Below are 27,772 nucleotides of genomic sequence, written 5' to 3' on the forward strand. Positions count from 1 at the left end.
CCACCAGCCACTCCTTGGAAGGAAGGTTGGGCAATCTATTTCTGTAGTGATACTGCCTCGGAAACCCAAGGAGGGGTTGCTATGAGTCAGGTCTGACTTGATGGCACGTAACAATAACAACAATGACAAATATAGGTATCAGCAGAGGCAGTATGGGTGTTTTTTACATGTTTAGTCATAGAAGCTGAGGCTATCACTATTGCAAATTTGAGGTCTGTGACCCTACATGGTGTGAAAGCACTGGTCTCTTTAGGCATTATCCACTGATGCCACCATCTTCCCTTTGAAACTTCTATCAGATGCTGTTTGGATGTGCCCCAATGGGTGAGAAAGAGCAGCTATGGATGGAAGATCTACCAGTGAAATAGGGAAGCCAACCAGCTTAGTCAGGGGTTGAGGACAAGACTTGCCTGAAATCAATCAGTGGGACAAGGTGTGTGTGAAGAAGGCATCTGGCAAAGGGCTTAGCACACAGGAGATGCTCTGTAAATATTCGTTACCTGCTTCCCTCCTTTCATACTCACCCCATCCCTACATTATGCTGGGCAATTAGATCACTCACTTGAAAGGAGAAAGACTGGTTACTATTCATTTGGAAAAATTAAACTCAGCTCTAGGTATACTGATGGAAAACCTTAAGAACCATTTTCCATCAAAGTGTTCAGTGACAACTTAAGTGAAGCCAGGGACATTGGTAGACATCCCTTTAGAGAACTGTATGAAAGTCTGATAGAAACTTCTGAAGGAAGATGGTGGTATCCCTGGGCTAATGGCTAAAGAGACCAGCATTCTTAGTGGTCATCATAAATAATTAGATTTCTGTAAAGAGCCATGTATGTAAGAAATGGTTGTGAAGAATAACTGTAGCCAACTTGACCTGCAATCAGTTCTCACTGAGTAGCAAGCACAGTGCTTAAAACGAGTGAATGAATTAATGAATAAGCAGGGTATGGATTGTCTGATTCACCACAGGCCTCACCTGCCTTTGTCTTGGTGCATTTACAAGATGTTCCTGAAGAAATGAAAATCATCTGCAGTCCCTGCTGCAATGAAAAGACCTTGAGGAGGCTGGCGTGCACTCCCATCCAGTAACTTTCCTCAGCTAGAATGAAGTTATTGTAAAATAGCAGGTCATTTTCTACACTAAGATTCAGTTGTTCTAAATTCTGTCCCATAAGAGAGAATTATATACATTCATGTTATGGTCATAAACCAGGGCAATACTTTAAAACAAAGAAATGTATGTGTTAAGCTGCCTTGGCAGAGAACTTCCATCAAATGAATGTGTTAAATAACCATGACATGGACCCCTGGCCAGATAACACATGTCCGGAGTGTAAGATTTGCCCATCTTTTCCATCAGCACACTCTCCACTTGGTGGAACACCTGCTGTGCCCTTTCCCACTTGGGTCACTAGTCTGTGATGTGTTTCAGGTTCCTCGGGGTCCCCTGGCCTGAATGGCTTGCATGGTTTAAAGGGCCAGAAAGGAACCAAAGGTGCTTCAGGTAAGATAAAACCTGGAAGTATTCCTGGAAGACTGACCTTCTTCCAGTGTAACTGAGATAACATTGTCCCCTCCTAATATTTCTTCACTTTGTGAAATGTGATGAGCTTTTCTGAGAAACTGGCTTAGGTTAGGGACACAGAATTGCAACTGTTTTTGGTGCTAAAGATACATAAGGAGAATATTTTAAGAGAGACCTATTTAAAAAGGAATGGTTGGTTAACAGTGCCTTTTGTTGATATTCCTTGGGACTCTCTCTCTACCAAAAATACTCACTGAATAATTGTTTAAGTGGAGCCAGATTTCAAAATGTCATGAATAATAAATAAATAGCTGTGAGGATTTGTGTGTGTGTGTGTTGTTTTAAATGTAATAATGCCAAGTACAACCATGTGGGTCTAATTAGTGCTTTTAGCTAAAACACATTCCCTGACCAATTGCTGTTATTTTTGATATCACAAATAGTTCAGTCTTCAACAATTTTTCCATGACTTTAATTCAATGTATATTTGCTGCATCACTTTTTCATAATCAGACAGGGTAGCTGGAACTAGATTTGTAAATCTGAGTGACTCTGGGGAAAAGGTTGGATTGTGTTGGTAAGTTGTAAGCTATTGTTGAAGTGATATGAAATCTTTATACAGTTTGGAAGATGAAGAAATAATTTAGGCCACATAGGGTTCTTGTAGTGGCTCTCCCTAATGGTCTGATAAAACATTTGCCCTCTAAGAAGTAGTGACGTCATCCCTTCTTCACGTGAAACTCCACAATAGTCCTAATAATATGCCAGTTTCTACCTCAAATTTCAGAGCAATTTATTCATAAACTTATTGTTTATGTTACGTATTGCTGTATCTCTCTCTCTTTCATTATATCCATTGTAGAGATTGGAAGGTTGGTATTCTCACTAAGTTGTTGAGAAATAATCATAAAGCAACACTGTGGTTGACCAGTTGACCATTATGATGAGGCATAAGATAAGAATGATGACTCAAGAATACTGCACAGCCATACAGGCCACTGTTGCAGTCAGCAGTTGATGTCAGCAGAGCTAGCTGCTTACTCGTCACACTCCTGTTGGGAAGAAGTTATCTTCAAGGCTCAGTAAGGATAAAGAGAAGATTCATTAATGCTGTTTTCCCTATTAAGGTTTGCATGAAATGGGCCCACCAGGTCCAGTGGGAATGCCTGGGCTAAAAGGGGAGATAGGAGACCCTGGGAGTCCAGGAATTTCTCCTCCAGGCTTTTTTGGAGACAAAGGTCCTCCAGGTCCTCCAGGTAAGAGTCATCATGCTTTGCCCATCTCTTAATAATGAAATTAAAAGCTTCTGAATGTCATGAGACTTAACATCTGAACATGTCCCTCCTCAGGGAGACCAGGACCACCTGGTCCAGTGGGTGGCCCAGGAAGAGCTCCTATTGGTGACATTCCTGACCAGGGTCCACTTGGAGATCAGGGGCCTCCTGGTCCCGATGGCCCAACAGGTATGAGAAAATCATAGCAAAGGATGGCAGTGCCCCCTTTGTTAGATGTGCCAGCTCCGAGGGATGCAGGGCTGGAAAAGGGCAGAGGAGAAGCCCCTCAGCAGCCCCCTCGGACTGACAAGTGCACAAGTGAGGCCTGGTTTGTGGTCGGGCTGTGGGCAGTGGTGGGCTGTTGGGACAACATTCAGATGAGAACTCAGGGCCCCTCACTCTTGTATTTCAATTCTATCCAACCCCTCTCTATGGGCACGAGGAATTTCCCATTGCCAACTTGACGCTGACTAAGCTCTGGTAGCATAGGCACTTGACTGCTAACCAGAAAGCTGATGGTTCAAACCCACCAGCCACTCCTCAGAAGGAAGATGGGGCAATCTACTTCTATAGTGATACTGCCTCAGAAACCCAAGGAGGGGTCGCTATGAGTCGGGTCTGACTCGATGGCAAACAACAACAACATGAAGACCCAGAATTGGCCAGAAGGAGGGAATCCCATCCTACTTATTGACTCTAGCACCTGCCATGTTAGCCACTGCTGCTGGCCCAGAGCAAAGACCAGACCTGTTGTAGGTGACAGTTAGAAAGCAGAGTCTTTCCTGGGCGGTGAGAAGCTCGTCTCGTTCCTCTCATCACCTCACAGAGATGAACTCTTTCAGAGGAATGTGTTGGAAGTAATCACTAAGCTAATAAAGTAGAGTTGGACTAGAGCTGGTCTGGGAGTTGGAAGAAGATTATGGCCTAGTGCAATGTCTTACTAAACACAGACAGTCACATTCATACCAGCTCATCACTGAATTTGCTATACACAAACCCACTGTCCTTCAATCTTTAGACCTTTAGTAAGGGTGGGATAGGCGTAGTGCCTAAGGCATTTGATTGCTAACCAGAAGGCTAGTGATTCAAACCCACCAGCCACTCCTCGGAAGGAAGATGGGGCAATCTCCTTCCATAGTTGATACCACCTCAGAAACCCAAGAAGAGGTCACTATGAGTCAGATCTGACTTGACAGCAATGAGTTTTGTTTTGTTTTTCTTTGATATTTTACTGAGAAAAATAAAAGCACTCAGGACGTGCTAAGTACACGTGCTAAATAGGAATAGAATTTGGGTTTATTTCATTCCCACATATAGATACTTCCTTTCAAATTTGATTATAATTTTAGTAGAGTAAACAGTCCTTTCCCATCAGCTATTTTTTCTCAAAAGTCTTTCCCCACCTTTGCTGTCCCCCTTCTTTCTTTGTCACCTCCCATCCTCTGTCACGTCCCGTCCTCTGTCACCTCCCGTCCTCTCTCATCTAGCACACACACACACACACACACACACACACGTGTGTATATAAATATATATTTATACACATATATCTATTTTGTATTAAAAAAGTGGGTGCAAATGCAAATAAAAATCATGAACTAATATACAGGTGTCCCCTGGTTTTCAAAAGTCCTCTTTATGCCACTTTGTTTTTGCGAGAGACCTACATTAGTATCTCTTTTTGCTAACTGAAAGAAATCCAAACAGGATTTTCACTTTTACAAAAAAAAAAAAAAAAAAAGGCAAACAGCAGGAATAGCATTCAGCACTTGTTTTGCAGCAAGCCACTGAAGAGGCAGTGGCCACCCCAAGCAGTGAGAGGGGCATTGCCAAGCTCCTTCCCTGGCAGCTACACTTAGCATCTCAGCATCTTATCATATCATTGCTGCTTTTCCTAGATGTTAGTGTTATTGTTAGATTTATGTGTTATTTGGTACGATTTGGTAGGCTATTTTTTTGAGTCTGGGAATGCACAAAAATGTTTCCCATATAAGTTAATGGTAATTGCTTCTTTGCTTTATACCATTTCTGTTTACTAAAGGTTTCATAGGAATGGTTCACTTTCGGATATCAGGAAAACCTGTATCCCCCAGAGGCATGTCTGTGAAGGGAAGGAAGCCTCTGCTTAGGTCCATTTTGTCCAGCAGTTGCTAACCCACTAGCCACACCATTTCTCATTTTGGGCTACGTGAAACATACTGTTTCACATCTGCTGCTATTAACTGATTCTTCAGATTCTCACCATCTCTTGCTCATAAACCACTAAATGACTCTATGTAAGCAGCTCACTGGCAAGTCTGAACTTGTCTTTGATTGAAAGAATCTTCTTGCCTTCTCCCTGTGCCAGGTGTACCAGGGCCTCCAGGCAGCCCTGGGAGGGTTGACCTCCTAAGAGGTGATCCCGGTGACTGTGGCCTGCCAGGGCCACCAGGAGCCCCGGGCCCACCAGGCCCTCCAGGACATAGAGGTTTCCCAGGATGTGATGGAAATGTCGGCCAGAAAGGTAGGACTATGAGTTGTTCCTCAAAGAGTATATGAGGACTTTCCTTATTAAGCCCTGGAGGCTCTGGGTTACTGCACCGTGAAGTTATTCTGATTTCGTGTAGAAACAGTTACATTTCCAAAGTGTCCTGACTCTCGCAAAGAGCCCTCAATTTTGGGAAAAAGTTGGACAAATGAAGGGAGGAAACACAAGTTCATTGTTAGATGCTAGGAACCAAAGTAGAACAACAGAAATATAAAAGAAGCTACATGTGTAATTTAAATTTTCACTAAACACGTTTTCAAAAAGTGAAAAGAAACAAGTAAAACTACCTTTCATACTTAATTTATTTAACATAATATATTTTAAGTACTATTTTAACATATAATCAATATAAAAAATGTCAGTGAGAAGGCTGCTTGTCCAAACCTAGCTCCTGTCTCAGATAAGAAACTCTTTCTTCCAGCGTTTAAAATCAGTCCACATTTCACACTCACAGCACAGCCCAGTTGGGACTGGCGCCATATTGTAACTGGTCAGCAGCCACTCCTGTCTAGTGCCTTCTACACTGCACAACCTAGTTCTAAACTATTGATCTTTGCTTTTTTATAGTCATAAGAGGGTCCTCATTACTGATTTTACCTACTATTTAAGGCTAAGATTTTTTTTTAACTTAATTCTTACCTAACTGCTAATTGATGGGGACATTAGTTTTTGGTCATCAGAATTTCAGAGAATTATTGGGATCATAAAACTTTGTGTGTATTTGTGAAAGGGCCAATAGTAACTATCCAGTTCAACTCTTATTTTGTAAATAAGAATGCTGGGTTTCAGAGAAGTGACTGTTAAAGTTTGCAGAAGCCCTGTAACTAGTGCGTTGTCTGACTTCAGAGCCAAATGTGAAATAAAGCCAAAGATCAGGGCAGAGGGAGGTAAAAATCTCTTTGACTACAATGCAAATGGCATCCCTGGAATTGTGCAGTGCACAAGCTACACAACAGTACACAGCAGCCCTCTTCACCTTTATTAGCAATAAAAATCGATTCTAAAGAACGTGGCTTGTGTCAGCAGGTGGATGGGCTTCCTATTAATTGAATCCTAGAAGTAGACTAGCTAAAATTCTAGTCAACAAGAGGAAGAATGAAGGGGCTCATTGTCCAACCTCATTCCTCTCTCAGAAAAGGCACCCTCCTTCCCAGATGTTACTCTAGAGACCCCTACACCTGGCCATCAACCTCAGGTATATGAACATAGCATGCCATGTAAATAACAGTCATCTACCCAGAGACAGCCAGAGAGTTAGAAATACTGATGGACCTACTAGTCATGCTTCTTAACTCCTAGGCCAGCGGGTGTAAGGGCCAAATGGTGCTTTCCTGAGGAAGTGATGAAGGTGTTTCCTCAGTTTACCTTTTGGGATTTACCAGTGGGAGAATATTTACCTATTTCACAAGCCGTTATTAGGCACCTGTAGAATATAGTGCTGTTGTTCCTAGTTGCCACTGAATCCGTTGCAACTCATGCTGACCCCGTGTGTGCAGAGTTGAACTGCAACGTAGAGTTTTCAAGGCTGTGACCTTTCAGAAGCAGGTGGCCAGGCCTATTCTCCAAGGCACCTCTGGGTAGAGTCTAACTCTCAACTTTTCAGCTCGTGGTCAAGTGCTTAACCGTTTGCACCACTCAGGGGCTCAGGGATATGGGAGTGAACAGATTTACACAGAGGTCCCTCTCTAATTAGCATGTAGTTCATGTGAGAAGATAGATACATGAAAGGATACATCGATACAAACTGGGCTCTTTGCTCTAAGTGAAGGGACTTGCTTCTGTGTGAGCTTATCAAAAAGCACCAGGACTTCTGTTGGGACTTCAGGGAGGGCTTCCCAGAGGAGGTAAGGCTCGACTTGAACTCTATGAGAGGTACATACTGGAAGGGGGAGAAGAGAAGGAACAGCGTTTGCAAGCAACTGAGTGGCTGGTAAGGCTAAAACCAAGACTGTGGAAGAGAGTGGTATACACTCAGGGCTTGAAGGGGCACTTTGTCCCCAGATAATTGAAGCGCCTGCCCCATTTCCCCTTCAGTTCCAGTTCCAGTTCCTCAAATGTTTCCAGAAAGTTCAGGATTACAAGGCTTTTCGTTCTACTTTAGTTCTGTCTTAGCCGAGAATCCATTTTCCTTAGTCTCCCCCACACCTTTCTCTCCCCGCCAAAGGTGTTTTTTCCTTTTTGTTGTGATTTGGGTGAAAGTTTGTAGAGCAATTCAGTTTTCCGTCTAACAATTCCTACACATTTCGTTTCCTGTCATTGATTGCAGTCCCCTCAATGGGACATCCCTCCTCCCCTTCCTCTGTTTCCCATTCCCATTCCTCCTTCTTATCCTTCCTGCCTTCTGAGCTTTGCCCTTGGGGAAATGCTGCGTTTTGATCCCAAAAGGTTGATTGTTCTAAGAGTACCTAATTCCATAGTGCTATCTACTTCCCTAGTGATACTGCCTCAGCAACCCAAGGAGGGGTCGCTATGAGTTGGGTCCGACTCAATAGTACATAACAACAATAACATATTGTTCACCTTTTAGACCTATGTATTGTTTGGCTGACATTTTCCTTAGTCTTCTTCCTGATCATTGTGTTTCCTTCAGACAGAGGCAGCTCTCACAGCTGTATGAAAGCCAAACCAGTGAAACTCCTCCATCGCGCCACCAGTCTTATAGAAACAAGGGCAAGACTAATCTAGACTCTGAGGCTGACTTTGCCCTACAGTTTTGTTGGGCTGTATCTCTGAAATCAGTATATAAAATAGGTCATTGTCTTTATATTACTTCATTCCAGTGTCCTTATTTTCACATGTTTCTTCTAGGACCAATGGGATTCCCAGGGCCACAGGGTCCCCATGGATTTCCTGGGCTTCCTGGAGAAAAGGGTTTACCTGGCTTTCCAGGTATACAAGGGCCCCCTGGTCCTCCAGGTAAGCTCCTTACTTGATTACCTCACCCAAGTGTCCTGTCCACAGCAACCTGTCCACAGCACTATGCGTAATCAATTACTATAATGGTCATCTCTTAAAAAGTATTAATAATGCCGTAATTACCAGCACATTAATGAGTTTACTTTTGGATATAAGGAGTATATTTATGTCAAAGTGCCCTACAAAGTGTCATGCTTGGTAAAATGATATTTATCATCAGCATGAGTAGATATTGAAAATTAGGAGTTCATTTTACCCATGGTATTTCTAAGGTAAATAAATACATATTCCCTCAACCAAGAGGCAAAGAATGACTTGATTATGTTAGGATTGTATATTAGATTCAGGTCCCTGAATTCCCATTGATTTTTCTATACGTGTTAAGTTTTTCTGTAAAGTATATTAGTTCCTGTGAAGGTCAAAGGCTACTCAATTTAAACTCCACTGATAATACTTTTTCATCATAGGGTCAAAATAAGCCAAGGTGGGGTTGGGAAGAGGAAGGGCAAACAGAAATGTACGTTTGAGATTGGCAGAAGTAACAGTCTTTCCAGATCCTAAATCAATGTTATGGTAATGTATTCAGTTCAGAATATTTGCAGTCTCCTCCATTAGCACCCTAGTGAAAGAACAGATAGACTGCAGTGTTCCCTGATGGGTCATAGGACCACAGTACGATCACATCACAGGCTCAGACTGGGATCCGTTCTGTATGTCCTTGCTGTCCATGATCTATACAACTTGCCAAATTAATATGGAATTCTTATGGACATTATATTAGGGCATATTTGCTGCAAGAAATCAGCTAAATTTTATACTGCTCAAGAGGACTTCCTTCCAAATCCATCTAGCTATGAAAGTGTCTTACTAAATCATAACTCCTGCTATCAGTAGCACTGATGTGGACTTTTATGTAAATAAGATGCTGTCATTCAGCTTGTCATTGATGCTGTCCTACATAATATGCTCTCCAACAATCTACTTCACTTTTGTCCTAATTCACAAATTTAAAATCTCTTTCCATATATGAAAATCATCGCTGGCCTGGTTTTTGGCTTTGGATCGCTCCAGGTTCCAGGGGTAAGCATTGCTATACAGCTGATACTTTCCCCTAATATGGTTTCCGGTCATTTCCTTCTTTGCCTTTCCACTGTATTTTGTGAGTTAAACATGGTTACATATTGTAGAATTGGGTTTCTGTTATTATTTTAGGTGTCCACACCTTTGCTTCCTAGTTACAGATGAAGTAACCTCGCATTAGAGAGTCTAGATGAGAGCCCCATTATAGGTTGTAGAGGTGGTAGAGACTCATCTCCCATAACTACAGCTCAGGCACAAAATATGAGTACTTTCTCTGTCAAATGCTATAGAACATAGCAGTGTGAGTTCCTTGTATAAATTCTACAATACAAATGCAAGAAGATCCCTGAAATAAGTAGCATCAATATTAAAAAATGGGCCCGGAACACCCAAGAAGGGGCTGTGATCACACCACTGTTTAGTCTGCTTTCAAGAAACAGGTTTCTTGGTTTTCAGAAGAAAATGGCATTATTCTTTTCCACTCAGTGTTTGCTGAATCCTCTATGATGCGTTGTTATTTTGTATCCAGCATTTTCAAAGGGAATAGAAATAGTTTTTCAGAAGAAAAATGGTGCTTCCTGGCATTTGTTCTTACCAGGCATGCTATTGAGCCTCATGACCACCTCCCTGAAGCAGACCCCAGATATAGCTTCTAGTGCCTAAGGTATTTGACTGCTAACCAGAAGGCTGGCGGTTCAAACCCACCAGCCTCTCCTCAGAAGGAAGGTTGGGCGATCTACTTCCATAGTGATACTGCCTCAGAAACCCAGTGAGGGGTCGCTATGAGTTGGATCTGACTTGATGGCAGTATGTTTGGTAGAGCTCATAGAAGCAAGATCCCACCCCTTTCTTTCAGCATCTGGTTTAGTGAAAAGTAAAGAAAAGCAAAATCAGAATTTTAAAAATTGTTTTATTTTAATGTTTGCATTTAAATACTGAATAGCATATTTAATGGGAGCTCTGGTAGCATAGTGCCTAAAGCGCTTGACTGCTAACCAGAAGGCTGGTGGTTCAAACCCACCAGCCACTCCTTGGAAGGAAGGTTGGGCAGTCCTACTTCCGTAGTGATACTGCCTCGGAAACCCAAGGAGGGGTCGCTATGAGTCGGGGCTGACTCGATGGCACATAACAACAACAAACAACAACAACAAACCATATTTAATGGTTCTCATCTCCATCCTTTTAGTGTGTCTCTGTGACTATATATATAAACTCATTTGAAGATAATATCAAAGGCCTAAATATAAAGGCCAATTTAATGCATTCCTGGCCTCACCACCTTCCCCACCCCACCACCCTGCCAGTGAAGGCCCAGGTTATTTCAGGGACAATAGGAAATGTTCACATGCAGCTCTTGCACATCAACCAAAAGCCAAATTTTACATTAAACTGTACAAACTGTACAAATGCATATGGGCCTGCATTGCATGTGGTTTCATACCACCTTTTACAAGGGGTTAAATTATAAACAGCTTACAGAGTTCAAGTCCATTTTGCATGGCACGTTAAGTAGTCCATAGACTAAAACTTGGTCATTATGGCCACATTCTTCTAGCATTTTCTTGCTGCTTTATTTTTATTCTTAAAATTATTTTGTACATTTGTATGAATTTTAAGAAAGCCATAACTAATCAAATGATGTGTTTTAAAATACGTTCTATTTCTTAGAATTCATCCCACAGACAGTAAAAATATTTGAGGCGATATGTTCTGGTGGTTAAGGGCATATGTTTGGAGCCAGACCATCCTGGGATTCAATCTGGACTCAGACACGTATTAGCTGTATGACACTGGTTAAGCCACCTGTTTATCTGAGCTTCATTTTTTCTCACGTGTAACATTCTAGTAACAGCACGTAGGCAGGCTTTTTGGAAAGCACTTAGCAGGGGGCCGGATAGGTGATAAAGCCTTTACTAAGTGTGGTTGTTGTGTTCTGAGCTGCCACTGAGTTGACCCAGACTCATGGAGATCCTGGTGTTGCAGAGTAGAAGTGCTCCGTGGGGATGTCTGGGCTGTGATGTTTATGGAAGCAGTTTGCCAGGATTTTCTTCCATGACAGGCGCTCTGGTAGTACAGTGGTTAAAGCACTTGGCTACTAACTGAAAGGTTGGTCATTTGAATCTGCCATCAGATCTGCAGGAGAGAGATGTGGCAGTCTGCTTCCATAAAGGTTACAGCCTTGGAAACCCTATAGCAGTTCTCCTCTGTCCGATAGTGTTACGATGGGTCAAAATCGATCTGATGGTAACAGGTTTTCTTCCATGAAGCCAGAGGATGGATTTGAACTTGTGGAGTGTTTGCAAAGCGACTGCATGGGATTGAAAAACATAATCTTCAAGATGGGAACAGAACTAAGAAGATTTCCAGCCTTTAGAGCAGTGGTTCTGAGTACCTCAGGCTCACCTGGGAACTTGTTAGAAATCCAGATGCTGGGCCCCATCCAAGACCTACTGACTCAGAAACTGTGGATGTGGGGCCCAGGAATCTGCATTCTAACAAGCCAGCCAGATGGTTCTGAAGCATTGACGTTTAAGGACTGCACCTTTTCAGCAGTGCATGTCAACCCTGACTGACACTGGAATCCCCCGGGGAGTTTAAAAAAAATACTAATGCCTGGGACCTACCCCTAGAGATCTCTAATAAGTGGGGATGAGGTCAGGCATCTGTCCTTCTGAAAAGCTCCCCAGCCGATTGTGTGTGTGTGTGTATGTGTGTGCATGTGCACGTGCACGTGCAGCCAAGTTTGAGAGCACTGCCCAGGCCACACCCTATACCAACTAACCCAGCATCTCTGGGGAGGACCCAGGCATCAGTAATTTGTACAATATCCCTGGGAATCTCCAGTGTGCACTCACAGTTGAGAATCCCTGCTTTAGGACCTTTACCCATTGTCATGTGTCGATTCCAACTCATGCCTCTAGCAATCCTGACATTCTATTTGAGTATTTGACACTATGGAAACCCATCTGACTGCCATGCAGAGTAATGACTTAGGGAGACATGAGTGAGTTTCAGAGACCCACCAGTCCCTTCACCCAAGCCACCTGTGGCTGGCACCCCAGTCAAAAGCAGCCCCAAAGTTGGAAATCTTGTGTAGGACACCACATTACTGCTGCCTTAGTCAGCCCCACCACTTCATACTTCTGCTTCTCCTGATAGCTCATTCTTTACCATTCAGGTATTCAACAAATGGTTTCTGAAAACTTACATTGCACCTGCCAATGAACAAGACAAACTTGCCACCTCTGTGGGGCTTACACTGCATGGTGGAACATTCTCCTTAAAATCACAGCATCATGTCCAAAGCCCACTGATAACTTGAAAACACAGAAGGTGTTTATTCAAAAGCATTTGAATTTGTCACACAGAAGTTGTTTATTCAAAAGCATTTGAATTTGTCACACAAACGGTGATTTTGATTTCAGGTGAACCTGGACCACCTGCAGGTGAGGATGACTGCCCCCGAATCCCGGGGCTTCCTGGAGTGCCAGGCCCAAGAGGACCAGAAGGACCCATGGGGATCCCTGGGCCACAGGGTGCCCCAGGAGCAGGTAAGAGTTGCATTCTCGTTGCTTGTTATTTACGTCATCTATTGCTGAAATCAAAGGCTCGGTGTTGTGCTATGTAGTTTTTTTGTAAAGATGAAACAATGAAAATTTCTTTCACCTCATACATTTTTCCTACATTGATTCAAAAGTTTAATGATATACTAAGTTCTACTTTTAGGTCAAACTCCTACTTAAATCGTTTATACTTGGCCAGCTTTTATAAGTGGGGCTTTGGGACTGCTAGCCAGAAGGCTGGCAGTTGGAACCTACCCATAGGCGCCCGACAAGACAGGCCTGGTGATCTGCCTTTGAAAGGTCAAAGCCATGAAAACCCTGTGGAGCAGATCTCTTCTGCACACATGGGGCCACATGAGGCAGAACTGACACCATGGCAACTGACAACAGGAAGAGCCCACCGAGTAGAGGCTCATTGATTAGTAGTCACTAATAGCTGTGGACTTGATTTTGAATTAAAAAACAGTTGGGTTGGGGCTTGGTGGAGCAGAAATGGAGCCTATAAGAAGAGATGCACCCCTGAGAGTAAGGAGAGGGAAAAAGGGAAGGTTGCTATAAATTTTGGCAGTGACCACCTTACACACTTACTCGACCTGAGAATTGTCTGTCATTGCAGGGTATCAGGATCCCTACTGAAGTCTTTACACTAAACCACTCTTTACAAGTGACTTGTGGTGATTTATTGTTTGGGTAGTTTCCAAAGGGATTGTGGAGGCTGTGACTATCATCTAGAGGTTACTAATATCTTCAGACTATCAGCAGGACCCATGACGCTAGACACCTGGGTGCACACTGTTGTCTGAAGAGCAGTGAGGCCCTTCTCAGCCTGCTCCTCCCAGGCCCGGCTCTGACTTTGCCTCATTTGAGTTCAAGGCCAAAGAGATTGGAAGTAGGACTGATTTTTGTGCCACCTGTTTTCCTCGCATTTTGCCAAACCCCAGCAGCTCAGGACCCAAGAGATGGCCCCTCAGCTGGAATCTCTGTGGTTCTTGGACACTGTCCCAAACAGCTCTGGAACCGTCCTCAAATTCATATGGGTGGCTTGTTGTTTTTATTTGCTGCATGGCATCTGTGTTAGGCTGGGTTCTCTAGAGAAGCAAAACCAGTAAAGCTTCTATAGAGAGAGAGAGAGAGAGAAATTTATCTTAGGAAAATCTCTCACACAGTTACAGAGGCTGGCAAGTTCCAGGCTCCTGGATCAGGCATCAAGCTGGAGGCATTTCCTGACTCTCACAGATGCAGGGGCTGACAGGCTCAAGACTGGCAGGCAAGATAATGGCTGTTGACTTCGGGAGAGGACAAATCCAACATCACCAGGCAGAATGGTAGATTGTTCGCTCATGGACAATTGTAGGCAACAAGTCAGGATCCAGATCCACAGAAGGTTCCTAAATTTTCTCAGGAAGTCCATATATATATTGGAAGTATACCCCTAAGAAAACACCCTTTCAACTGATGGCTGCTCATAGCAGATCTCATCATGGAGGTGATTATCTTACATCAGATCTCATCATGGGAATAACTGCATCACAACTGTTTAAACCACTCAGAATCATGGTCCAGCCAAGTTGACACACAACCTCAGCTATCACAGCATCTGTGTTTGTGCACAGGGTTGTGTTTGGGTGTGGGTTGTAGAGACTTCTTTTAACAACCGTGGGCACTGGAAATTAAGTCCATAGTTATTAACTTCTTTTTTCTCAATTGCATGGAAGATTTCTCAGGCAGTCAGTATAACTGGTCTCTCGACTTCATTTGCAAGTGGGCTGCCTTGTTTCATGAGATTTGGAATATTAAGGTCTAGGTCTTCACCTTTTCAGAATCACTTCCAAGTAGACACTCTGGTCTATACTCTTCAGAGGTTCTGCCAATTCAATTCAATTTAATAAACACACCCAGATCCCCACTAAAGCGTGGTACCAGTTGTTATGGGCCACACAAAGATGAATGAGACATGTGCTTTCCCTGTCAGGGTCCCACAAAGATAGAGCCAGAAAAGCATAAGCAACTCTAATAAACGGTCAGGTGTCATTGGTGTTTCAAGGAGTTTCAAGCAACAAGCATTAGGCAAATGGGATGGGCTGAGGGTGATTCCACTGTGAGGAACTGCTGCTAAGACCCCAGCAAGAGGTGGCATTTGAGTGGAGCCTTTAAGGAAGCGTTGGGCTCTGAGGGGCCGGAATTGTCTTCTAGAGGGACAGCGGGGTCACAGGCTGAACAGGTTAGCCTACAACCATGTGGGAACTAAGAGTCCGCCCCATCTTTGCTACTTGTTATGAGTTGAATGGCAGCCCTGGTAGTACAGGGGTTAAGTGTTCAGCTGTTAACCTGAAGGTCACTGGTTTGAACCCATTGGCCACTCTGTGGGAGAAAGATGAGGCAGTCTGCTTCCATAAAGATCACAGCCATGGAAATCCTATGAGGCAGTTCCTCGTTGTATCTTAGGGCCACTGAGAGTTGGAATTGACTCTTCGGCAATGGTTTCTAGGTTGAATTGTTCAAAAAGCTATTCCTGGGGGCTGCTACTATGGTGGACCTCTTTTTCCCACAATGCATTCCTTGGCTCTCTCTCCCTGTCAGTACGTGCTGGCTCCCTAGGCTGTGTGAGCCATAGCATCTAGTTACCGAAGATGACAAGTGTTTGCTAAGGGTCTCCAGACTGAGCTCTGACTTACTTGGTCATCTGTGTTGTGTTGTGTGTTGCTCATTATCGGTCTTTTTCTGGCAGAGATTTTCCAGTAGGGTACCTGGGAGATGGGTGGTGAACCACTGCCACCGTGAAGGACAGGCGCCACTGAACATTACCCTCTTGGCTTCTTCCGGCTTTCCCTTCACACTTTTTCTTTCATTGCTAAGCTGACTTTGTAACCAAGTGCTGCAGCTGAGATCTGAACAAAAGGAAAACCAAGCTTTGGCTCTTTTCCACCCAGTATGAGTGGGTAGCAGACACACTAAGTATCCCTTATATCTTCTAGGAGTGCTCCACCAAAGAAGGTCTAACACTTCTCTACTGACGGAGTTCTTTGACCTCCATCTTTTTCAGGGTGGCCCTCAAAGGCAGGGGGTCCCTATAATGAACACAGAGGTAGCTTCTATTCTGTTTGAGCTTCACGGATGTACCCACGTCCTGTTAGCGTTGTATCTTCAAGTCAATGCTTGACCCCTCAGCAGAGGCCAGACACCTTCCTCAGGAGAGCTTTTCAGATGTAGTTATTCTCCTTAAAACAAGTTTCAAAGAATAACTAGTCCACATAGTGGAAGGTGCTGGGCGTACAACAGTGCTTAACAAGAGCCCTTCTTCCTGTCTCTTGGGAAACGTCATGAGCTTGGCAGTTTCTCTGTGTCTTTCCCTAAAGGGAACAAAGCCTACATTATAACATCTGGTGTGGGAACTCTTTTCCCAGATTGACAATGATCTCAGCATTTACCTCTACAGCAGGAGAAATGCCTGCTGCTTTTTTTAATAAAGAGAGGAAACTCTTACAAACTCATAAGGCCCTTTGGTTTGTCGGCACCCGGGCACAGGGACTACGTGTTGGTACCATCTGTTTGGGACAGAAGAAGGAATACTGTCAGCTCACCAGCAGGGCCCTGTGTCTTTCCCAAAAGAGCTGATATTCTCCCCAGAGCTGATGGATGGAGACGCTCCAGTGTGCACAGAGCAGTGTCACCCAGAAAGAGGAGGGTTTTGCCTCGTTACTAGAAAGAGGAAGCACCCTCTCCCTCATGGGGAGAAAGAGAGGTGTCTCTTCTGGTCATTGCTGTTGGATGCTGCTCAGTTGATTTTGACAGTAGAATTGCCCCATCCAGTTGTCTTGGCAGATCTTCAGGAGAGCAGGTCACCAGGCCTTTCTTCCACAAAGCTGGTGGGTGGGTTTGAATTTCCAACTTCTGCTTAGCCCCAGGTGCTCAACCTCTGCCCCACCACCAATAATGGCATACAGAACACACTCTAGGCACTGTGGGCCTGCCACGAAGGGGAGCTTACAACCCAAGGACCAGAAAGCATGAAGATAGCACTTCAGTGCCAGGACCACCCGTACCGAGCCCAGGTCAGCCAGCCTGGAGCTTACAGTGAGTGCCAGAGGGAAGTTTGTGTGGGGAACTCTCAGGCAAGTGATATCACCTGCTGTCACTGAGTTGATGCAGATTCCTGGCCACCCCGTGTGTCAGAGCAGAACTGCGCTCCGTGAAGTCTTCAGTGGCTGGTTTCTCGGAAGTAGATGGCTAGGCCTTTACGCCGAGAGGCCTCTCGGTGGACTCAAACCCCCAGCCTTTGGGTTAGCAGCTGAGCACATTAACTGCACCACCCAGGGACTCGCAGGTGGATGCAATTTTAGAAACACTGAGGTTTAAAGCACGCACTTCAGGCAGTTAGGAATCCACTCCATGACCCGTGACCCTTCTGAGCTGAGTCTTCCCTTCAGTAGAACTAAGTGAATGGAGGAGCACTTAATCCTGTCAGGGCTGCTGAGAAGACGGACTTAGAAAATTGGTGCAAAGGGATTCGCACAGTGCCCAGCACACTGCACACACTAAGCTGTGAGTCAGAAGCAAATCAACAGCAACCTACAACAGCAAAGAATCGAATAATTTAAAAAGCTTGTTAGTGACAGCTGCCCTTGCCGCCAATTTAACCGCTGCCAACTGAATGCTATTAAACTGAACTCATTCCTCCACCCTGGCTTTATAAAAAATCATTATTGTTAAGGATAGTATTTCATTTTAATAGCCATGCATGTTCAATGTCAATAATAATAATAAAGTCAAACACACAAGAATATAAAGAACATGTAAAAGCCTCTCTCTCAGCACCTCCCTGGTCTGGCTTCAAATCCTGGCTCTCTCCTTTACTAGCTCTGTGATCTTAATGCCAGTGATTTGACCTCTCAGAGCTGCAGAGTGGAGACAATATAATCTTGACCCCATGAAGCTGGGGGACTGATGGGTAGTGTAACAGTGCAGGTGCAAAGGCTGGTGCTGGCCCCGGATGTACATGCAGTAATGGCAGCAGGTGCCATGGCTGGCCTCACCTCGACCATTGTGAACTTCCATGCAGAGTGCAAAGGACAACCTGGGTTGGATGGCAGGAGGGGCGAGCCTGGCATTCCTGGGACACCTGGGCCTTCAGGACGCAAGGGTGACATGGGAGAAGCTGGCTGCTCTGGACCACCAGGTAAGGATGTTCAGTTCCCCCTCTTTTCTGACTCCATTGACCTTAGGACCACATACAAGATTCTGGACCTCTCCAGCAGCTGTCCTCCTGGACCCTATTAAAATCATTGGCCTTAGAGCCCAACTCCCCTCATGTTAGGGAGACAGATGCATGCAGGATAGGACAGGATGCATCCCCACGTTCTCACAAATGCCAAACTCATTGCTGTCAAGTCAGTTCTGCTCAGTAAGCCTGTAGGACAGAGTCGAACGTCCTCATAGAGTTTTCAAGGCTGAAGTCTTGATGGAAGCAGACTTGTACATATTTCTCCCATAGAGTGACTGGTGGGTTCAAACTGCTGATGTTGCCTTTCACAGCCATGTGCTTAACCACTGCTCTACCAGGGCTCCTCAATGGATGCTTTGCCATCATAAAAATGAGTCAGTTCCTTGTAGCCAGTTGAGTGCTTTCCCACACCACCCTGTATTAGAGTGAAAGGCCTAGCTGCTTCAGCTGGTCATTTCTACAGCGTAATGAAGGATCTGCCAGGCTAGCATCTGTATGTCATGTTCTTTGAGAGGTGGTGCTGATGATCTTGGAGGAGGTGCTGTGTTCTCATCACTACAGTGTGCACCACCAGGCTTCTGGTTGTCTGAGTTGGCTTAATCTTTTCATACCACACCCCCAAAAAATGAACAACAACAAAAAAAACCCTTTGCCATCGAGTCTATTTTGACTTATAGCAACCCTACAGGACAGAATAGAATTGCCCCATAGGGTTTTGAAAGCTATAACCTTTATGGGAGCAGATTGCCACATCTTTCTCCTGCAGAGTGGCTGGTTGGCTTGAACTACCAACCTTTCAGTTAATGGCCAAGCACTTAACCACTGTACCACAGGGCTCCTTTTTTATCATACAACCAACTATAAATTTACACAGACTACAGAACCCTTTCTCAAGAAAACAAAAAAGGGAATGTGGGGTTGGATGGGCCTTGAATAGGGAGCCTTTTGGGAATAGAAATTTGAAATATCATGCACCGGGCTGTATGTTCGGCACTGGACACACAAAGTCCTGAAGACACAGTGCCATTTGCAGAGATCTCTGTGGGCAAGGAGTGTACATTTTAATTAGTCAGATGTCATCGAGTTAGTTCTGACTCATAGCGACCCTGCGTACCACAGAACAGAACATTGCCTGGTCCTACATCACCCTAACAGTCATTGATGTGTTTGAGCCCATTGTTGTAGCTACTGTATCAACCCATCTCATTGAAGGTCTTTTTTTGTTGACTCTTTACTTTACCAATCATGATCTTCTTCTCCAGGGACAGGCCCCTCCTGACAACATGTCCAAAGTATGTGAGACAAAGTCTCATCATCCTCCCTTCTAAGGAGCAAACATTCTGGCTGTAACTCTTCCAAGACAGATTTGCTTGTTCTTCTGGCAGTCCCAGCACAGTAGACCATATGATTCTCCAATTCAAAATGGCCAATACCAGTCCATTTTCAGCTCCCTAATGCCTAGGATATTGATCTTTATGCATTCGCAAATTCTACCACGAGGTTACTAGTAAATGGAAGTGAAGAGGGCTGGGTGAGGCCTGTGGCAAAAAAGAGCCTGCACTCTGAGGGCTACAAGGAAGCACATGCAACTCAGCTTCAGCCGATCGTTGTAGGAATATAGGCCCAATGTTACCTACACTCTGCCATTGGGACTCAGTGTGTGAAATCAGGACAGGTTGAACAAAGCAAATGAGCAGGCCCCGTTCCATTCACAAGCTACAACTTTGTAACCTCTAATTCATGGTACAGATGGAAGCAGAGAGCCTGCCTGTCTTCCAGAAACAAGTTCACAAAAACCCTGTGATTTCAAAGTTTCACTTCACCTTTTGTCCTTAGCATTTAGAAGTGGCCTTTGGCCTCCAATTGGTCAGCCCCTTAAAGGTGCCAAAGAAGACAGCTTTGCTTGCGTTCTGTAGAACGGTTCATTTCCCATCTGCCAACTGCAATTCTAGAACTAGACCTTCCTCCTATCTCCCTTCCCTAAAAAAAGAAGAGGTCCAAAGTGGTGCCCAAGCCATTGCCCTAGAATGGACCCAACAGTGTGTCGGGTGCACAGGTCTGGGAGGTGTAATCAAGACTGACTAAGAATCACCTTCTCAGATGGACAGGCTCCTGTCCAGTCTCAGGAGTTCAGGAGGTCACACGTGGGATGGGTTATCATTCGTTCTAGGTATTTTCTTCTCACCACTTATCACTTCCTGTTTCACATTTACTTTCTTACTATGCTTATTATTTGTGACTTTTCTTCCTCGAGGAGAACGTAAGCTCCGTGAGGGCAGGAATTGTGTTGTTTTCTACTTTTACACTAATGGATCCCAAGCACCCAGAAGTTGCTAAGAACACGTCCTTGCTGAAGGGGCTGGGTTTGTATTCCGGGGTGGTGGGTTGTGTCTTCCTTATCTTTGTTCCCTGAGTGCTGACACAGTGCTGGAACAGAAATGCATGGAAGTGTCTGCTAAACTGAACCCTATAAACTGCCTTCGCCATTTTTTTTTTCTTTACTCCACCAGGTCCTCCTGGTCCCACTGGGGACCCTGGGCCCAGAGGGTTTGGACCTGGGTACCTCAGCGGCTTCCTCCTGGTTCTTCACAGTCAGACGGATCAAGAACCCACCTGCCCAGTGGGCATGCCCAAGCTCTGGACAGGGTATAGTTTGTTATTCCTGGAAGGACAAGAGAAAGCTCACAACCAGGATCTTGGTACGTGTACACCACACAATCACCCAAATCTATTACATTAAAACTTTTGGGTTAATTTTACAGATTCATCAGCATCTTTAATGATAACTAATCTTATATGGGATTTAAAAAAAAAAAACAACTACCATGCTAAAATGATTCAATAGTCTCACTGATTCTTTTAAACCTATGGCCTTGTGATTTGATTATTAGTATTTTTTTTTAATGATTCTTCCTTAGGAAGTTAGATGTAACTCTGATATAGACTGGAATTTTTTGCTTCCATATGTAAAGTATTTACTAATGGTGTGGTCATGGTTAAATGGCATGCTGACAGCACACAGATGCTTTTGTGTGGCACTGGCCAGTGTCAACTCCCTGTCCCACTCCACGTTTGCTTTCAAAGGATAGAACTTCTCTTGAGGATCAGTTCTCCTTGTCAGTTCTAAGTAGTAGATTTGTGACCTACATGGACTGATCTCAAGCCAAGGGTTTCAGTGCCTGTGTGCTGGCTGATGATGTCTTTCCGTGACAATGGTTTAAGGGTGATTGGGGTGATGGACATAGGAAGGACAGACCGATGTGATGGTTGAGAGATGAAGTGAGTCTTGTCACTGCTCTCATTGAGCCATGACCCCAGCTGGGAGTAAGGTGGCCAAAGAGAGCAGGTTGAGTGGTGGCAGCTACTTACGTGTCCATCACGATGTCTCCCTTGGGTTCAGCTGTGGTCTTTCTCCCCATAGTGGCCTTGTTTCTTTGGGGTAAAGAAAGCAGCAGCATTTCCTGAGTCTGCCTCTTTCTCTCCTCTTTCCCACTGCCATTGCTTCCTTCCTGCCTGGTGTCTGTACCACCAGGCTGGCTTCTCCTGCCCTGGTCTAGCCAGAGGGCACATCCTAAAGCTGAGCAAGGCTCTTGGGATAAAATCCCAACTCCTGAACACGATCGCCAAAGCCTGCATTCTCTGGCCTGATTATCTCTGGATGGATTCCCCTAGACAGACAGACAGACACATGCTCATCTCCCAACTGAACTTCCTGAGTCTTTGAGTCCTTGCTCCCTGATCTCTGGCCTCTCTACTGCTGCCTCTTCTGTGTTAAGAGTCACTACCATCATCTCCAAACCTGGCCAAGCCCTACTCACGTTTCAGATCCTGCTTCAAATCACTTCTTCCAGTTAAAAGGAGAGACAAAACAGTTGCCATGGAATAGATTCCAACTCACGGCAACCCCATGTGTGTCAGAGTAGTACTGTGCCATGAGCTTCTTGAGGACAGAAGATGTCTTCACTGCACTAGCTCTAGTACCTGGTACATTGTTTGGCTCATGAGCAAATGAAGAGTGGATGGGGGTGAGCGTTGGCCCACAGCAGCAGGGAGGTGACAGAAATGCTCAGGTGCATACCCTCGTTTCACTACCCACAGAAGTAGGCTTTGGCAAGGGCCTCAATGAGCCAGATTGTGTATCTGAGAACTCATGTATAGAGAGGTCACCACACGTTCCAGGACAGGCTGCTCACCCACCATGTTGGCTCTTTTTCCCTCCCAAGGTCTGGCAGGGTCTTGTCTTCCCATGTTCAGCACACTGCCCTTTGCCTACTGCAACATTCACCAAGTGTGCCACTATGCCCAGAGAAATGACAAATCCTACTGGCTGGCCAGTGCTGCCCCTCTGCCCATGATGCCGCTCTCAGAAGAGGAGGTGCGCCCGTACATCAGCCGCTGCGCCGTGTGCGAGGCCCCAGCCCAGGCGGTGGCGGTGCATAGCCAGGACCAGTCCATACCTCCATGTCCACGGTCCTGGAGGAGCCTCTGGATTGGGTATTCATTCTTGATGGTGAGTTCCCTACACTGAATCGTGGTAAACCCACCATTTCGCCATACCCTTCTCCAGCCCTTTCCATCTGGATTGGACCATACTTTTGTGAACTCTTTGCAAACGAGTAGCAGTAGGATATAAGGTGTGAAGGCTACCACAAACCACAGCCTGTTGAGATGCAAGGTTATTTTTTTCTTTTATCATCCATTTTTTTATTATTATTATTTGATAGAAATTAGAAGTAGTTGGATTTGCTTCAGCCATCAGCGAAAGTGGTTCCATTTTGTGTACATACTCAATTTCTATTTCTTCTTTTCTCAGGAGACAGTATTTTGTTCTTTATTTAATCATTTAAGAAAAATGTTAGGCCCAGCCCCTGGCATGTCATTGATCGGGTGTGGGGTTGTCTGTGTGTGTCTGAGCCCTAATTCTCTCTGTTGTCTGGGTAGCACACAGGAGCTGGGTCCCAAGGTGGAGGGCAGGCCCTCATGTCACCGGGCAGCTGTCTGGAAGACTTCAGAGCAGCACCGTTCCTTGAATGCCAAGGCCGACAGGGAACATGCCATGTTTTTGCAAACGAGTATAGCTTCTGGCTGACCACAGTGAAACCAGACTTGCAGTTCTCCTCCCCACCATCACCAGACACCTTGAAAGACAGCCAGGCCCAGCGCCAGAAAGTCAGCAGATGCCAGGTCTGTGTGAAGTACAGTTAGAAAACCCACAACTCGCCGACAGCTCACAACTCGCCGACAAGTCCCCAAGAGAGACTTCCTACAGAAAGGAGTATCAGTGCGAAGAGATTTAATGGTGCTCGTTTTAGACTCCAGCTTCAGCTGCTGTTCTCACAGTCCTGCAATTCCTTTATCTGTTCCGTACAGAGTAAGCAGATGCTACCCAGATGGCTTTGTGTGGACCCACTAATCTAGACGGAACCCAGTTACTCTTATTCTAGTGAGGATGATGGAGGAGCTGGCAGTATTTCAAACACCTGCTCATTCACAGGAGGGCTCACAGATGACAAAGGCCAGGTCATAAATTATGTTCCTGGGCACTTCATTCATTGGTTAATAACAGACAATTGAAGTCACTTCCTCTTCCCTACAGAGTGTTGCTTCTGGATGGATTTGTATGGGAAAAATAAATAGGCTGACATGGAAGTAGGAAGTAGGGATTTTCAACATTTCAAAATGATTTCCTCTCTAATTTATTTTCCCACACACTTTCAGTCATTCTAAAACCATGACCCAAAGAAATTTTTTTTTAAAAAAAAACGTTGCTGTTCTTAACAGTTCATTTCAAAGCAGGATGAATTATCATGCCAGAATCCTTTCCCGCGGTCGCTGTGTCCTGGAGATGTGACATTAGCATACATACATCACAGACGAACAGAAAACATGTACTCTTCTGCATTTTTCAGACAAGAGAAATGCCTACTTTGGCAACCCTTTTGAAAAGTAGCAATTATAGGAGGAAAAAAATCCACTGAGAGATTAAAAGCCTGAAAGCGATTAATGAATATTAAGGCAGTCATTCACAAAAATCGACTCTGCACTTCCGAGATCTTCCAAACAGTCTGCTTTTCCTCAGTCGGGGTCCAGCGTCTGCTCAGTGTGTGCCTGCTAATGAGACAGAAGCCACGTGGGGCTTCTCCAGCGGCACGAGCTCCCAGCGCTTGTCCCAGCCCAGGACAGCCCGCGGAGCCGCTTCCAGATCAAAGTGGACGCTTTCCCTGCAGACATAAAATGCACCTCAGGAGGGAAAGTGACTATCACTATGCACTTGGGAGAAAATTGAGGGCCGACATAATGAAATGTAGGTAAGAAAATTCATTTAAGTCAGCGTCACTCCAATCAGAAAGATGTAGCACTGTCTTTCTGAACAAAGACACTCTACAATTTGAATTTATGTTCCTGGTACTGGTTTTGGGAGCCCTGGTTGCAGTGGTTAAAACGCTCAGCTATTAACGGAAAGGCTGCTAGTTGCACCCCACCAGCCAGTCCTTGGGAGAAGGATGTGCACTCGCTTCTGTAAAGATGCCAGCCCTGAAAGCCTGTGGGGCTTTCCTGCTCTGTCCTCTGGGACTGCTGTGTCAGAATTGACTTAATGGCAGTGGATTTGGTTTTGGTCTTTGGTTACTGGTTTTTATAGGCGCATCCTGTTTCCAGTTTTAAAACATTCTTATATTTTATATCTGTATCGTGTGTACCAAGGCCAGAAGCTGGGCATTTAACATTGATATTTTCTATTTTCTACAAATGTTTTGATGCTGTGTCAACTGATACGTTTCTGAGTAGCAAAACCAAAACCAAAAAGCAAACTCACAGCTGTCAAGTCAGATCCGACTCATAGCAACCCCTCCTTGGGTTTCTGAGGCAGTATCACTACAGAAGTAGACTGTCCTATCTTCCTTCCAAGGAGTGGCTGGTGGGTTTGAACCACCAGCCTTCTGGTTAGCAGTCAAATGGCTTAGGCACTATGCCACCAGAGTACCCTTTTTTATTTGGTGAGGAACTGAGTGCTCTAGTCCTAAAAATCAAAAGGTTTGTTTGAAAAGATTTTTAGGAAACCCATCTCCCACCTTTGTCATTAAAAAAAAAAAAAAAAAAAAAAAAAAAAAACAGGCTAAAATACCAGCAGGAAATAGAAGATTTAGACATTATATAAAAACTGAAGAATGACATTCCTTATAGGAAAGTGACACTCATTTTCACTGTTCAGTTTCAATTCATTTAAAAGTAATTGAAAGAAGAAAAATTCAATTAAAAAGTTGTTTGTTTATTGTTTGCCTTGCGGACACTGATTAGGAATGAGCTCTCATATGTAAAAAACTTTTCAAATGAGTTTTGCTGCTGGCTGCCCTCAGGATGGCAATCTATTTTAGAGTATTTTCTGGTCAAAAGAAAAAAAAAATGTACATTTAAAAATGAGGTATTTTCTTGATGTAGCAGAATTGTTTTTTAGTTAATTTGTCCCATCTGGTAGCATAGTGCCTAAGGCATTTGACTGCTAACCCGAAGCCTGGAGGTTCAAATCCACCAGCCACTCTTCAGAAGGAAGGTTAGGAAAGCTACTTCCGTAGTGATATCGCCTCGGAATCCCAAGGAGGGGTTGCTGTGTGTTGGATCTGACTCAACGCAGTGCGTGCAATTCCATTTTTATCTGTGCTGTGGCATGTGAAATTTTGGGGGAATTTAAGCCAAATTCAGCCTTAGTTGTAATTAGACTTTTCTCGGTTTCCAAAAGGTTTCTCTGTTACTAAGAGTCAAGGATCCTAAAAGTCCTTCTTGTTCTTTCATGATCTTGATCTGAGAACATTTTCTGGGAAGAGGTGGGGGTGATAAGTGATATTTCGAAACATATTTTTCTTGCTAATTCAAACACTTTACCATTGGTTGGTATTAAAATATTATCTTAATAGGCCTTTCAGACAAATGCAAAAAGACGCCGGTTTAAGTGGCCCATTTACCCCGTGGTGAGTCTGGGACAGTGTATGACACCAAGTTTCAGAAGAATTCAACATATCTGCGTGTGGCAGCCCATTTGCACAGCCACAATCTCCTACTGCAATCATTGCCAGCAAGCCAACGGGTAAGCTGTAACCATCATCCACAAAACGGACTCTTTCTTTTCCATGAACTGAGATTCCAAAAGTGATGAGGTTTGAGGGAGGGGACTGGTGGAGAGAAGACTTCACTGAGATGTGACCTGGCTGAAATCATGAGGGGGAACCGAGTACAGCTTGCGTTCAGGGCTTTTGAGCGAAAAGTTGCCGTCATGAAGTCTGTACACATGTTAACCAGTTATCTGGGCTTAGGCAAACAGTCAACAGAATGGTCTACTGAAACTGGATTTCATCAAAGATTGTATTGAGACTTTGAGAGATTTGTTGTTAGGTGCTGCCGCGTCAGCCTCGACTCATAGCGACCCTGTGTACGGCAGAAGGAAACACTGCCCGGTCCTGCCTCACAGTCCCTGCTACACCTGAGCCCACTGTTGCAGCCACTGTGTCAGTCCATCTTGTTGAGGGCCTTCCCCTTTTTCACTGACCCTCCACTTTACCGAGCGTGATATCCTTCTCTAGGGAATGGTCCCTTCTGACCACATAACCAGAGTAGGTGAGGTGCAGTCTGGCCAACAGAGCAAATCATTCTGTGTGTTCTAGGAAATTATAAAAGACTTGTGTTTCGATCAGCTCACCAGACTAATTTTGATTAGTCTCTTTGACCACTACTTTTACTTGCTGTAGCTGTAAGAATGTGGCAAGTTGGAGCCTTAGTGGTGGCACAGTGGTTAAATGCTCAACTGCTAACCAGAAGGTTGGCAGGTTAACCCCACCAGCCACTCTGTGGGCACAAAGACCTGGTGATCTAATCCCATAAAGATTAGAAAAAAAGGAAGAAAGAACGCACCATCAAGTGGATTCTGACTCATGTTGTTATGTGCCATGAAGTCATATCTGACTCTTAGCAACCCCTCCTTGGGTTTCTGAAGCGGTATCACTACAGAAATAGATCACCCAACTTTCCTTCCAAGGAGTGGCTGGTGGGTTTGAATCGCCACCCTTCTGGTTAGCAGTCAGGTACCTTAGGGGTTTCTGAGGCAGTAAATCTTTATGGAAGTAGATTGCCCAATCTTCCTTCCACCGAGTGGCTGGTGGGTTTGAACCGCCAACCTTTGGGTTAGCAGTAAAATGCCTCAGGCACTATGCCACCAGAGCTCAGTGGGGCAGGTTTGCACTGTCACATGAGGTGGCACTGCCTCAACAGCACACAGCATCAAGGCAGGTTTCAGTCCTGTCATTTCCCAGGTGTGTTCTTTGGGCGATGACTCCTTGAGCCTCATTTTCCTCATTTGTAAGATGGGACCCAGCACCTACTCTTGGTTGAAAATTAAGTTAGATTATGTGCCTAGCACACACCAGTCATCAAACACATTTATTACGGTCACAGCCTGTATTTAAAATAAACTATGTTACATGAAAAGCATTACTTGGTTTTTCTACACAGTGGAAATAAGATTCTCACAGGACATATAAACTACTGATTAAAATTATTTTTATATACCTGACCAATTCTTAATGCCTTTGGGAATGCTGTTTTATTTCAATTCTCAAAGTTCCTGTACCACACACACAAAAGTCACAGTTTCCTACAGGGACATTATCAGGACAT

At 44.5% G+C, this 27,772-nt stretch overlaps 1 protein-coding gene across 1 annotated transcript in view; it reads left to right on the forward strand.

Moving 5' to 3' along the window:
- The window catches only part of COL4A4 (collagen type IV alpha 4 chain), a 143,303-nt gene extending 119,989 nt beyond the window's left edge, over nt 1-23,314 (forward strand). The window contains exons 34-43 of the mRNA XM_042783095.1: nt 1,436-1,507; nt 2,656-2,784; nt 2,878-2,991; nt 5,150-5,305; nt 8,138-8,245; nt 12,751-12,876; nt 17,948-18,064; nt 20,620-20,808; nt 22,333-22,619; nt 23,051-23,314. Of these exons, the coding sequence (XP_042639029.1) occupies nt 1,436-1,507; nt 2,656-2,784; nt 2,878-2,991; nt 5,150-5,305; nt 8,138-8,245; nt 12,751-12,876; nt 17,948-18,064; nt 20,620-20,808; nt 22,333-22,619; nt 23,051-23,314 (1,562 nt within the window). The remainder of the gene's footprint in view (nt 1-1,435; nt 1,508-2,655; nt 2,785-2,877; nt 2,992-5,149; nt 5,306-8,137; nt 8,246-12,750; nt 12,877-17,947; nt 18,065-20,619; nt 20,809-22,332; nt 22,620-23,050) is intronic.
- Nucleotides 23,315-27,772: the final 4,458 nt, after the last annotated feature.

The sequence above is a fragment of the Orycteropus afer genome, unplaced genomic scaffold, assembly GCF_000298275.1.
Source record: "Orycteropus afer afer isolate SDZICR_OR568_19922 unplaced genomic scaffold, OryAfe1.0 scaffold00002, whole genome shotgun sequence".
In the NCBI taxonomy this organism is placed as follows: Eukaryota; Metazoa; Chordata; class Mammalia; order Tubulidentata; family Orycteropodidae; genus Orycteropus; species Orycteropus afer.